The sequence below is a fragment of the Pyxicephalus adspersus genome, chromosome 2 (genome assembly GCF_032062135.1).
Source record: "Pyxicephalus adspersus chromosome 2, UCB_Pads_2.0, whole genome shotgun sequence".
NCBI lineage: Eukaryota > Metazoa > Chordata > Amphibia > Anura > Pyxicephalidae > Pyxicephalus > Pyxicephalus adspersus.
The window spans coordinates 119,413,109-119,428,468 of record NC_092859.1 but is presented as its reverse complement, the minus strand read 5'-3'; the positions used below and the strand labels follow the sequence as shown (position 1 = coordinate 119,428,468).

General features: G+C 37.9%; 1 protein-coding gene across 1 annotated transcript in view; it reads right to left on the bottom strand.

Moving 5' to 3' along the window:
- Positions 1-13,894, bottom strand: part of CSPG4 (chondroitin sulfate proteoglycan 4) — a 61,924-nt gene extending 48,030 nt beyond the window's left edge. The window contains exon 1 of the mRNA XM_072402157.1: positions 13,804-13,894. Within this exon, the coding sequence (XP_072258258.1) occupies positions 13,804-13,876 (73 nt within the window). The 5' untranslated portion in view covers positions 13,877-13,894. The remainder of the gene's footprint in view (positions 1-13,803) is intronic.
- Between the last annotated feature and the right edge of the window lie 1,466 nt (positions 13,895-15,360).

Sequence of the window (15,360 nt, the reverse complement as noted above, 5' to 3'; positions counted from 1 at the left end):
TAGATAAGATAACTATATGGGCAAAAGGAACTTATTTATATATTATTTATTATATAATATGCTAGACTGTGTTTCTGCTCTCCTTGCCACTCTCATTGTATTTTCTCAGCCCATAGTGGAATTCTTGCTAATTTATTGATCCCTGAATCACTATATTGGAGATTGTTTACCTCTAGGACAGAAATCGGAATATGAATATTTATCACTGGAACCGGAGTAGAGGAGAAGTTGGCACAGGGACAGGTTGGGATATCCTTGACTTTTGGGAAGGGGGGGATTTCTTCTAACATCCTGTTGTGACTCTAAGACAGAAAACAAGATAAATCTTTCCAAATAAAGACCTGGCCAGTAATAAAAACCTGTGTGAGGTTCTATTCCCTACTTCCTGAAAACATAATGGATAATTTGCCTAGATCTCTACTTAAATGTGCCTCTTTAGAGCTTAAAAATAACAGGAAAGCTGTAGGAATCCATCAAGGATATTTTGACATATCTGACTGTATGATAAATGACAGGATATTCTTTCATAATCCAAGAATTAATCTGGCCTGGGTTGACCCGATCCAGAACAACACATTCCTGCAGGTCCCAGTGGCAGTGCACGGTGCTAGTAAAGGCGTATAAGATTGTGCTGGGCCTACACATATAGAAATGGAGGGGAAGGAGGGTTGTAGTCACAGTAGATGATGTGCTCAAGAACAGCAGTGTTACAAGGAAAGAGAATGAAGTTTGTCGATGATTCTGTCATCTTTCCCGTAGCTGTATCAAAATAATGTAGAATTTATTAAGTTTCATTATTTACTCTTTCCTTCCAACCACACAGCATCTCACACACATATTCTCCGTCTCCTTCCCGCTCGGCTTTTTCTTTCCAACACTCCCTCTCCCTTATTCCCTCCATCAATCTACCTCCTTCTCGCACATAATTTCTCCCCAGTAAAATGCACACAGTAACACACGGTTCCCCGGGGAGCCGCTGATTAATGTTTTGGGGTATTTTTAGCTGGGACATAAAACATGGGAAAAGTTTAAGGATGCAGTGATGGAGGGAATGAGAGAAGGGGAGGAGGAGAGGGAAGGAGAACGAGGTAGAAGAAATAATGAGAGAGTGGTAAAGGAAGATGCTTAGTCAGTCATTGGCAGTAGGTTACTTCTCCCTTGTCCTTTCCCCGGCGTTCTCATTCCCACACTTCTCTATAACCACGCACTTATGGATTCTGTACTTAATTAAACAGAACACTAATTCAACTTGGCCACAAAGTCTTCCCAGGGGAGAGATGATACAAGACATGTAAGTACAGAGAGAGGGGTGGAGGGAGCACTGATATTTCAAGAGATGAGATATAAAGAAGAGGTGTATATACAAAATATATGGCGCCTGCTGCAATGACATGTCACCGTCTTGGGGCGTTGACTAAAAACGCATGGCGTCAGTACACACCCATAACCCACACACCGCAAACTGCACACAATGCACATAACTGCAATAATTAACACCATAACACAAACATATTCTGATTGCTATTGCTCCTAAATTATTATCACAGCAATATGCAATGTAAAGGGAGCTGCTACTTAACCTAAATATAATTACAATGTACATCTGACACCAGGAGAAGTAAACCATTTATGTAAATGCTGATATGCTTCTTTATATATAATATATGTTGTTCATGAAACATATATCTATATTTAAATATGTATTGCGTATGACGTTGTGTGGGACACTGTGTAATTATAGGACTCTATGTAAAAAAGTATATGTCTAGAAGTGTCTTTTTCACTCTCCCCACTATCAACTGTCTCTGTAATTTGGGATCTCAAAGTTTGTGTTTAATTTTTGACCTTCAGAGTGTAACCAAAACCACACAGGAAATGTTCCCACACAAATATAAAAGTACAAAAACATACTTAAAGGGAACCTATACTGAGAGAAGTGTGCAACAAGTGAAGTCAGAAATAATCACCATACTTGTTACAGACTAATGATTCAAGAAAAAAATAGAATACCAGCCAGAAAACTAGCATTTGTCACAAAGGGGTCAGCAATAGCAGTTGGTTGTTTTAACACAGGTCTCCAGATATTAGTATGAACAATGGGAGACAAGTGTTAAAGAGGAACTAAACTCAAAAGTTCCCTAAAACAAAAAAAAATAATCTCTTACCTTTAGTCCAATATTCCAGTCGATTGGCCTGGAGGTCTCCTCCACTGGGTCCCGCGTCATCCCAGCGTCCATCTTCGTGCTGGCGCTCCGGGCACCGCCATCTGTGCCTCTTCTTCCTGTTTCTTCTTCCTACGTCACCCGACCCAGGTGTGAGATTGGGTGACGTAGATGTTAAAAAACTTGCCAATCTCACTCCGAATGCTCAAGGTCGGCAATTTTTTTCCCTTTTCACAAAAAGGCTCCTTCTGTGCATGCCCAAGATGCTCGGGCATGCGCAGAAGAAGCACCCAAGAGCCTCTGGGATGCATGACGTAGGTATCCCGGGAGGCGATCGAGAATTAGGGGACGGTGCTGCACCTTTTTTTTTTTTAAAAAAAGGGTGTTGCACTTAAAAAAAAAAAAAACAGACAGAATTTTTACTTTGCATTAAATGGTTGTCTACCCTTTTATGTAAAGTGAAAATTGTGAGTTTAGGTACGCTTTAAGCTCTGTACAGACATCCGATGGACACAATCTTTGTGGTCATTTCATGTGACCGATGAATGAATTAGTGCTGTACACAGAGCTCTGTTCTGATGAATAGAAAGGGGAGGCGGAGGGACAAGTGAAGTGAAAAAAGTCACTGGAAATGGTGCTCCCATTGACTTTAATTGCAGCGTATAAAATCACATAGACAAAAAGACAGATCTTATTTGTCGAATTGTGCCAATTCATACCTAACTGCCAACATCACTGTTGGATCCACATCACCAAAAGTTTTAGGGCAGTACACATAATAAAAAATAGTGAATGGTGATGCAACTTATTATATAATGGTATGTATATTTTGTAATAAAATATCAATTATCTGTTTTGTATCTTGTTGTAGTATACAGTATCTATTCACTCCATATATAACTGTTCCCTGATGAAGCGGATTCAGTCTGCGAAATGCGTCAGATTATACGAGATTGAAAAACGTTGAGCTTAGGTTATCATTTGTTATACTAAGCATTCTAATCTTGGTGTTTTTAACCAAAAAATTGTGTGCTATAATTTGTAATTATTGGAAAATGGTGGCTATTTTTGCTTGTGTTTACTTGTGTTCATTTTAAACTAAGATATGTTGTTAAAAAAGGTTTTTATATATCTATAGTGTTATGTGTACTGCCTTAAAAGTCCCACTAAAAAAAAACTTTTTGTAATGTGTATAAAATCACATGAACAGAAAGAAAGATCAGAAACATTGTGCTAACACTACTGCTCCCTATGTACAGCATTCAAAACTTGGAAAGGACAGCAGGGAGGTAAACATAATATACACCTCACACTCACCTTCCTTTCTCCTTTCCGGTTATATTTCCTAGAGCTACCATTTAACATCAGTAATGAGGAATCAGACGCACCACAGATACATCAGGAACAGGAGTCAGTATAGCTGCCAAAGTAGAATACACACAGGAACAGACATATCTAAATACTGAGCTGATGTTTAAACAATCACATTTCCAGAATCATGCTCTTGCACTCTTCATAAACTAAAGTGGCTTAGCAGAGCAATACACTTGCATATGTTCATAAGAAATATCATACAAGGAGTACTAGTTTAAATTATATTTCCAAGTCAATACAAGAGTTAAGACATTTAAAGGTTTCAATGGTAAAAAAAAAAAAAACAGTGATGATGTCCATTGTTCAGTGTACCATATCCCACAGCAACTAATCAATTTTACATTACCATAGTGGGTGGTTAAAGAGAGTTTATTATTGGCTCAATATGGGTTAGAGCATATTGATTTCACATTATTATATAATCATGAAAGAGTTTTCTCATGATTGCTTTGCTGGTCATACTTGATTTAGGAAGTATCTGAGCATGAACATACACTATGTCTATTTCATGGATTTCTTAAATAATCCAAACTGTGGACGGATTAATTGGGGAAACCTGATGACATCCATCTCCCAAAATGTATCTTAAAGACCCAGTATCTAGTTTGTTTTAGATTAGTTTTAACTTTGTATATATGTTTAAGCTTTTTCCCCCATATAAATTGCATTTTAGACTATATCATATGACCAGCCATTATTATTATTAACTTTTATTTATATATCTCCAACATAATACACAGCACTTTAAGGGCTTACAATATAATCCCTGTCATACTTATGTTATTAACATTGTTTAAAGCCTATTGAAGCCAATTAATCAAACTGCATGTTTTTGGGAGGAAATTAACACAAACATGAGAAGAGCATATAAAATCCTTGCAGATCCTGGATGAGATTCAAACCTGGGACCTAGCACTGCAAAGAGTGCTAAACCCTGAGCCAACCATGCAGCCATCAGAGCTATGCATTTTTTCTGTTCACTTTTAAAATCTACTTCAATCATACCAACTGAGCTAATAATATTACTTTTTTACATGTGTGGCTTTAATTTGCCTAGGTAGCGGCTATAATCTGGTTATAAATTAAGATAACATTTTTGTTCTTTACTAAACAATCTTGACATGCCCGATGTGTCTGTTTTGACATATAAAAGAATGGAAGGAATTATTCAGCTTGAACAAGGAAAAGTAGAAGAAATTTGTTCATGTCAACCAATCAGAATTCATAAATATCTATTTTTAATGAAAGATATAACGTCATTTTTAGCAATCACCCCACTTTTTTCCCAGTTCAAGCAATTCATCATCTGGGTCTAAACTGTCTGATGGTAGCTGCAGGTGTAGGCGAACTTTCCAGTGTCTTAAGATCCAAACCTGGAACATTTTAGTCGTCAACAAACAAGTCAGTCCTGAATTCTGTTTAAATTTTAGTATAAGCACATCCATTTTATCCAGCCTCATCCCTTTCCGGGCTTGAAATAGACCACGTCTCACCAAAATAAGGACAGGCAAAGGGAATGGGTGTAGCTTTTTGTGGATAAGAAGTGACTGCGCAGCCCCTGCAATCATCAGGCTCCAACTCCATTGCCCAGTTTCAGTGGTTTTTAAATTACTTATGAAGTAGCTTTTGAGCTTCTGATTTATATAACCACTGACATTAGCAGATAACAGTGGAGTTTATATAAAACTGCACACAAGCAAAGAATATTCACATAAATATTATACAGTGACAGAGGAGAGAATCTGCAGATATGGATTCAGAAAAGATCCATTGCATCCAGTCTATTGCACCTATACAGTCCAATTATTTTGACCTTTGTGAGCTGTTAAAATACCCTCCCATAGATATTTTCCACATGCAATAATGTCATCACAATTCGAACAATGAAATAATATATAATGTGGCCCTACCACACACAAATGAGATACAATAATGAAGCTTTGAAAGAATGACCCCATACACACATACCTAAAAATATACAGTGGGTCCCCAGCCAAGCCGCGGCTAAGGTGAGGGTGAGCTGCAACCCCTATAACCTCCATTTCATAATTTAAATAACTGTTTTCAGTATTCTAGAGGGACACCCCCTACCCATCTACACACACACTTGCTGTATTTTTTTTAGGCATCTACAATGGTCTCAGCAACTAAATGTATTTAAAGTGGTGATAATAGGAACTTGGGTTACCAACGTTGTGGGAGGACAGCAGAGGACCTGGTCCTATTTGTTTTGCATGTGGATTAGGGGTCTTAAAGAGTAAATTGCTGTTTTTTGGGGAGCACATAAAACTCAATATCCCTACGACTGAAAAAGTTACTGGAGAGTCTGGAGAATGGGCACATGAACAGCAGGCACAAGGGGAGCACGGTGGTCCCATAGTAGACAGGAGGTATTTCTGGACCTTGTTGAGCTATGGTAAAGAGATGGCACATGGCTTTACTATCTACAATATCATGAGTTCTATTTATTTGCTTCTGTAAAAAAATGTTGTCTTGATACCAAAATGAAGAGAAAGTTTAGAATAAGAAAAGCATATTTAAATGCTTATGTCTATTTTTTTCTTCTAGTGCACCATTCATCCATAGCGGTCTGTGAGTGCAGCATGGGGGGCAGAATGACATCTAAGAATGAAGGCTATTTGCACCTAAAGAGAATGAATGCCCTCTTCCCTTGGAGCCTTGGTTGTATTGTGGGACAGATATGCCACATTTTAGGGGAAAAGCTAGGAGGCTTCTTTCTGCACAGGTGAGTTGCATGTTGGAGAGGGTGCACTGAAACAAAATAATTTGGGAGAACATGATCCATTTCCAGCATCACCAGGAAGATATTGTTGATTTTGCTGAAAGTATTTTGCCAGTTGTAGCCTACATGTTTTACGTTAGCCTTTCTCAAACTTTTCAACATAAGGGAACCCTTTAAATAACTTTCAGGTCTCAGGGAACACCTGACAAGATTTATTTGATGCCCAATACTCGGTATAATAGCCTGGTGGGCAATGGGAAGAATGTCACTTACATTGTTGGCCAGTGGAAAGATTGCCTACCTTATGGACAGCCAAATAAATCTTTGGTATCAGTGGTAACTTGCTCAAGGAACCCCTATGGAAGAAATCCAACACTCCACAGAACTCTAGTTGAGAAACACTAATCTACATAGTATATGTATGTGACTTAGCAAGACATGGCAATGCTCATAGTTTTACCTGTGCAGAGGTTTAGGAAGTTTCTAAGTAGTATACTTATGTCTGTGCAATGTGTGTTCTGTTGTTCTGATCAATGATGCACAGAGACCTCTAAAGCGAGTGTTTGAAGTCAGGACGTAGTTGCAAAGAGGGCAGAAGTGATCAGCAACAATGAGATAAAAAAGGATTAGGTGACCTTTAGATTCAGACCTTACATATACATACAGACACATGCACAAAAATAGAGTTTTATTATGGAACGATTTGTTCCCTAAAGAGAAAAGTTATAAAACATCATGGAAGGATTAGTCAGAATAAAATGACACATAATGGCATGATTACAGGAGCTGTTAATAAGAAACAGTTTTGTGCCCACTATAGAAGCTCGAGAAAAGGCATAGCTCTAGGGCGTAGTCACAGGGTGTGTAAATGATGGACTAAAAAACAGAAACCCCCCACCTCCCGCCTCAAACACGCTTTTCAAAGAAGCATTTCTTACAGAAAGGAACATTTAATGTCAGACGTGTAATGCGGAATTACTCTAACACAGACCCCTCTGTCTGTCCCACTCACTCCTTGACACACCCAGATGGAAAAAGTGATCGAGCAACAGCAGTACTACAAACTAAATGTGGCCTTCCCTTACGCCCCATTCACCTCCTACAACCGCCTGTCACTGAGATGTATGAATGAACACAGCTAGAACCTGTCTAAGGCACAGGTCACAGAAACACTGACCTTTTAATCAATAAAATATGTTCTCATCAATTCTCATCAAGTCACATTGCTGCTTTAAGTACGGATAAAAATGTCATTTGGTTAAGTTTAACAACCCAAGGCTGAATTGTAAGATATATAGCAGAGATCCTCAAATCCAACACTTACGGCCCATATAACTGTCACCGATCTGCATGGAGCAATAATAGAGGGAGATGGATGTATCCGTTCAGCATGTGGGTGGCCATCAGTGGAAGACATTTTTTCGTTTTATCTCCTGGAATTATTTTGCTAAAGGTGAATTAATGTATAAGAAATTGTTTATCAGTGGTTAAGTTGAAGCAGTTTTAGATAAAATAAGAAAGGTTAAACCCTCTGGGGAGATAAACCCCATTTATTTGTCCTAATGGTGGCAGTCACTAAGATAGATAGGTGGAATCTAACATTCTGAGTTGTCATCAATGCAATAGTTGAAGCAAAATCCTCTAATAGGGACACCTGTACAGATTTTTGGGCCATTTTAGACGTGTCGTTGACCACAGCTCAAACATGCTCCTAACTGCTTCCTTTCAATTGAATGGGAATTGGGAACCATTTATTGCATGCAGTTGCATTGGGGATATGTTCAGTATCTGCAAGTGACATGTGGCTTCTGGCGGTGTGTTGTTTTTCCTCCTATGGAGAAGGAAATGCACCGCCACTGGAAATGTAAGGGCAACATGTGCTCGCTCCTGGACATATGGCAGCATTTTGACGGGGGCTTGTGAGTGGATAATTGGGTTTTCCACTGCAAACGTGAAAGTGACCTTACTTTGATTTCCTGTTGCTTCTTTGGGACAGAAAAATCTCCCTATTGGGGTGCAGAAAGCAAAAAATAACCTGATAGAGGTTTTAACCCTTTCCTGCGATAAAATAAAAATAAAAAAAATGTTGGGCTGGATGGACTTACTGAAAAACATTGAATCAAGAACAAAGCTTTGCAGCAACAAGACAACCAGTTTAAAGAGAATTATGTGCTTGAAAGACTGTAGTGAATTCATCATATAGATCACACATATGTATATTATTACACAGTATTTATATAGAGCCAACATATTACACAGCACTTTACAAAGTCCATAGTCATGTCACTAACTGCTTCTCAAAGGAAGCTCACAATCTAATGTCCCTATCTCAGTAATATGTCCTTAATACAGTCTAAGGTCAATTTTGAGGGAAGGTAATTAACCTAACTGCATGCTTTTGGAATGTGGGAGAAAACCCATGCAAAGACAGGGAGAACCTGCAAACTCCATGCAGATAGTGTCCTGGCCCAGATTTGAACTTTGGACCTAGCCCTGCAAAGGCCAGAGTGCTAACCTCTGAGCCACCATGCTGCTCATATAGCTGTGCTTTTACAGAAATACTAAAATAGTAATAATAGAAGGTTTACAATAAGCATTTTCATCCACATTCAATACAGAGCTTTTATTTTTTTTTTAAAGTGTTCCAAAACCCCTTTTGCAGTATGCTTGGTGTCATGCCCCACTGTAAACAATTTTCTTAAGCAAATCATTTTTGTAAATCTCCCAGGTTTCTTACTTGAAGATTCTGCCAGTAACAGCACTTCCTATTTTGGATTCACGGTGCTAAGACGCTAAGCTCCAAACTAGCAACACTGGCAGGACATCATGTACACCCCTTCAGTTGGCTGTTGGCAGGGCCAGCATTTATTGGTGGTGGGGAGGAAGGTAAACAGGACAATCTTGTGCTTAAGGTCCCCCATGCTTTCTGGCATAGCTGTATTCATGTACATGGGCATCAGGTACAAGACATTTGTGAAGCAGCGCCGCAGACCAGCAGCTGTAGTATACTGAAATTTCTGTCAGGTGTTACGTGAGGTCCCGTCCACTAGGATCTGGTTACTTTTTATTCTGCAATTGAAAAGTTGCCTTAGCTAACCAGAATGGGGTGGCTGGTGGGACCTCACACTAAACCTGAATTCCATCAATACTATAATATATACATCTATGTTGAGTTCTGTTGCACAGATGTCTCATACCCTATTCCCATGTATCTAAATTTGTATATAACCATGGAAAAGGGCAAAGGAGTCATTGGAGAGTTGTGCCGGCTTGGTAATTCAGCCATGTCATAGATGTCTCACCCTGAAATTTAATAGCAATGCTGACTATTAGTGATAGCATTTACCAATATCCTATATGTGCTTAGCATTACGTCAGCAATTTTGGTTCCAAGCTAACAGTTTATGGCTTTACTCACAATCTAATACTAAATGCTGCCTAGGGCAAACCTAAGGATTTTTGCATAGAGATCCATTTTTGATTAAACTGGGCCTGGGTTATGGACTATTTATCAGGCTGCAGAAGACATGCACAGACCCAATAGACAGACCAAAGGCCCACCAAAAGACAGCTTCTAGTCATTGGTCCTAACCCTTTGTAAACACTAATATAACCTAAATAAGGCTTTCTTTCCTTGATGGCTGAATAAAGTGGTGGGGGAGCAAAGTAAAGTTGAGTATGTGCTAACCGTAATCCAGTAGTACAGCAACTTGTGGCCCTGCATATATAAAACACAGGTTTAGCTTCAACGTAAACGTGTTTTATATTGGTTGGTGTCTGCGAGTGAACAAAGTTACCTGTCAGTAAGACAGACCATCTCAAACAAAATGTAAAACTTCATCATAATACATTGAAAATGGTTCTAAATACCACTGACAAAGACCACAGTCATATGTCATGGTGTTGGTGGTATCAAGTTTGCCCTAAAGTTCCTTTGCTTGCTCTATAGTTCTGTCTCTAACTGTGTGGAGGAGCTCAGCCAAATCTTGGATATTTGACAATTACCAATTCAAAAGGCATTTTATTCGAGCTACAACTTTTACCAATCAATGATTTTGTCTAAAGCAAGACATGCACCGTTAAAAAAGAGAACTGCTAATGAAGCTCATTCCCTCCTCTATTTTCCATGTACTTTTCACCCTTTGCAATGAATACCATTTTGTGCACCATTAATTGAGGAGAAAACATTTGTTTTAATAAATCCGCTATACCCCAATGGAAAAATGAAAATATTTAAAGTGATGTATTCCTTTGGGCGATACCATAGAAATCTTTAGATGTTATACAGTATCTTAAATTTTGCAGAAAAATTAAATTGTGTCTAGTTTTCAGCTTTATCAGTATCAGAGTGATGTCTTATACAAATCTGTTTTTTCCCCCTTACATTCTAAATAAATTTTGCATTTTTTTATTGTAGATATGAATCTGATAAGATGATATGGCAGAATAAAGACTATCTCAGACACTTTACTGACAATTCCAAGTTGAAACAGGTCTTCTCTTGTTGGTATTGAATAGTTCAGCCCACTTTTAGTGGCACTGGTTAGGTGGGCTTAGCGTATGTACAATAATAAAGATCACAGTCTTAAAGTAGGAATTACTCTAAGCATTATTTTCAGAAAGTTCTACATCAAGACACTTGGCCTAAATTATTACAGGTCTCCAAGGCTGGGGAGGATACACTTTCAGCAGTAAAGCTGGGTGATCCAGCAAAACTTCAATGGATCTGGTCCAGGATTGAAAACATTTGCTAGCAAATTACTTTTAAGAAATCCCTTGCGAGTTTGCTGGATCACCCAGTTTCACTGATGAAAGTGTATCCTCTCCAGCTTTGGAGAGCTTTAATAAATCAGGACCAATGGCTGCATGGGCACATTTCCTAACTATGACAACAATGGACCATGCCTGCATAATTTGTGTTGAAATGTCACATTTCAGTTTTCATTGGAAACTTGTACAATAGGGGGACAATGCAGAACCATAGCTGAGAAATGGAGAAAACATGTTTTCAGCCTATACCAGGAATTACCTGTACAAGAACCTTCATGCCAGAATCATCATGTATTGTTTAAATGAAAGATGCAGATTTTTAAAATATTGAAAGTTACTTGGACTTTCATTTACTTTAAGAGTTGAATGTTCCTTCACTTTCCTCTCTAGTTTTATAAAAAGAGTGACCAAAACCAATAGACACCAAGTATAAGGCACCAATGAACTATAATGGCACCCATCATTTGTGCAGCATTTCTTCCAGTCCCAATGTCACTATGCTAAATAGAAGAATACTTATTCTATGCCTTACTTTATGTTTATTCAGTCTCTTTTTGTAGCCAAATAAGAACTCCTCTAAATACATTCAGTATATAATACATCTGCATAACATTTCACTATAATTTCTAACTACAATCTTTCTGTAGCCTATTACTTTTACCACCCCCTTCTCTTAATGACAAGCTACAAGTACAGAATAGTATATGTTTGCTTCTGTGTGCAGTTCTTCTTGTCATCTTGTCACAGTTGAGTAGATGTAACACAAGAATAAGATGCTAAGCAATATGATTTAAGAAGAATGTTTGTTTTCTGCTTCTGCATAAACCAGCATGTCAGTCCATATGACACAGTGGAGGAGGTGTCCCCTGGCTAAGAATATATTGAAACCCATAGTAATTAATAAATTAGAGGAAAACGGCAAAGGACCTGAGAATCAGTAAAATATCTCTATGTAATAGAAATAATCAGAAACTGAAAAATGTAAACCTGAAATGGGACTAAACCTAGTACTGAGATATAAATTGGTGGCTCTCAGGTATTTGAAGCCCCATAGCTTCATCACTTAAATTTAATGGTCTGTATATAGCATTCACAAAAAACAAAATAGGAGTGGAGTATATTACATCGGACCTTGGGAAATGCCAATGTCATACATTGCAATAATGTGTAAAGACAACAGAAAATATCTCCGCTCTTGAGTACCCAGCTCTACACACGTGCAAAGTGTTCTTTGTTCATTTTATATTATAGATTGTACATTAAATCATAGATTATACAACTGTAGGAGTGCAAACACCCCAAATGCACAACTGGAAAAGAATAGAGACAGAAGTGAAAAGGGTGACTCATGCCAGGCATCCCCAGAGACATAACAAGGCAATGGGCCTGCACCTACAACCCTTATATCAGGATTGGGAAGATTGATTCTTTAAGGATTATGGTTATTGAGTGAGTGTTCTAACCTATGGGTAGCATGGGGAGATTCTAAACTGAACACACCTATGCAATACATTTTAGGAAAATAAGAGAAATGGCTAGTCATTTATATGTTAACATTTAATTTACAGTGGAAATGGAAAGGTTAACATGCATATTACACAAAATAGACAAATCTATATTAGTACACACTAAGATAAACCATTTTGTATCTAAATGAAAAAAGTACCCAGTTAGAACATGATGGACAATGTCCCGGTACAGGGATAGGCTGTTTGAATGGCTGTATAGTTCACTGAGAAAGAAGAACATTCATTCATTCATTGGGATTGTTTAGCAAAATCCTGTTACAGTAAGTGAGAGGTGTATATATATATATATATATATATATATATATTACAAATCACAAAAAAAAATTCCTATGTTCAGCCCATATTGGGTACAATGGGCCTGAATTAATAAAGCTCTCCAAGGCACTTTCATCAGTGAACCTGAGTGATCCACCAAATGTGGAATGGATTTCTTAAAATCATTTTCTATTTGTTAGCAAATGTTGTCAACCCTGGACCAGATCCATTACAGATTTTTTGTATCACCCAGGTTCACTAATAAAAGTGTATCCTCTTCAGTCTTGGAGAGATTTATTAAATCAGGTCCAATGACCTAACTAGTCATGGTAATGCTGGTCATAGTCTGACAGGCCATGCTGGGAATAGTAGTTCTTCAACCGTTAGAGGACTGCAGGTCATTGATTCAGGAAACATGCATAGATAGCTGTCTATCATAAATGATCTAAGACCTAATTTTATAATTATTGACCATTGCGAAGACCATAAAGGAAACCCGCTCTACTTATGATAGAAAGTTTTATGTGCATTTCATTTGAAAAGAGACATAAGGCATAACTGTATTGATTATTCAGAAGTTTACTGAAAATCTAATAAACATTTTATATGGAAAAAAAGATTCATACACATCAATAAAACTGTTTTTTGTCCAAATGAAGTATAAAAAAATGAATGATCTATTGTAATAGATGTACCGGAGAACAGTGTGGAAATATATGTGTTTATGGAGTAAGAAGTTACTGAGTGTAAGATAAATAGTAAAGAAGAGAAGCAGCTGTGCATCCTATAACTGGGAAAGTATTGGAGTCATTACAATTCATTCTGTACAGAGAGGCTAAGAGTGCAGTACACTTCACATGCAAGGAAAAGTCTCAGCAAAGTTTTGCTTGCCTGGAGACTCCTTCACATGCCATTTTACACTTTTCCCCTCTATGTCTTCCCTTGCACCCATCATCACCCAAACCATTACCTCCACATCCCAAGTCTTGCAGGACTCCCCCCAGGAGCAGCAGAAGCAGCAAACAGTGTCCTCCAGCCATCATAGAGCTACTGCACAGTGTAGACACAGAGTGAGTGTGTGAGGGACTCACATTACACTGGGGTCCCACCCTGTCTGCTTAACCCCTACACCGCACACCGTGTGAAAAAGTTTTGTGGACTTTTTGGCGCATACTGTAACTGTGCTGCTTTGTGTCATAGAGTTGTGTTATATACCATCAATGAGAGCAACATTTACAATCACTCTATGTATAAGTTACACAGAGGGCTGACTGTATGGCACTGTGATGTATTGGAACGCCTGCATGCTGACATATAGCATGTTCCATTTTAAGATTTCCACTGATATGTATGTACAGGACCATGGCTAATCAGTTTATGCTGACGTATGTACAAAAATATTATATATTACTATTGTTTATCTAGCTACATGGTTGGTTGTCACTACTGCTATAAATACATATCACCATATTCAGTAGACTTGGGAAAACCATTCACTGTTTATTTTTGTCTGGGTCTACCCCATAGACCCTTTATGTAGAAAGGACAAAAAAGAGTCCCCAGAGATTTGTGCTATATGAGTTTCCATTTATAATTAAATGCTCTATTATTTACATGATAAAGTACATTCATCAAGTTCAAGCATGCATTTTGTTCCTGTCTTTACTCGGTGATCTGACAAAGATGAAAGCCCTTATTAGAAATATTGAAGTATGCCACTATTATAATGGAAAACATGTCTAAAGTGATATTCATTTAGATGTCTACAGTGTAACCCGAAACAAACAAGGCCGTTTTTGAATATTATGTTGCCCTAGGCTAGACACCCACTGTGCCCCATCGTGTAACTAATATAGAGAAAATGTTCATGTAACACAATATTGTGCAAAGACTCCATTAGTCTGCTCTTGAGTTTTTGAGCCTACACAATAGTTGTAATAATTATGATAGATTCCCACACTGCCTGTTAGATTTCCAATCCATTTTATATAAGACAGAAGGTATCAGGAGGTATTGGAACACTCAATTGAGGCCAAAGTCATCCCGAATTTTCAGATGGTCATGAACAGAACTGATGATTATGGTAGGCAGATTTTTCTGTTGGAGTACCCGCATGCATCGGGCTGGACTAATAACTAAATTATTCCACTCGTGATTGTTGTAATGGTTGAAACAATACTGGCGAGGCGTACGGCTCGGCAATGGTTGCCTCATACAACTTAAGACTACACTGACGTCATGCTGCGCCTTTCTTGTTCTTCCGTCTCTAGTACAGTTCGTGAATTTAGTGCAATAAAAAGGTGAAAAATTGTCATTCAGAATATTAACATTTATTAGAATATTATTTTTGTTTTATTATTAACAAAAAAAAATATCAAATAAAGTTCAAATTTTTCTGTGGACCACCAAAATTTTCTCGTGGATCACTGGTTGGTGACCGCTGCTATAATCTTTACAGTCACTCCAAAGTGCCTTTTTGGAGTAATTTTAACAGACACAGTTTTTTAAAAGCAGTAACACAAACTTT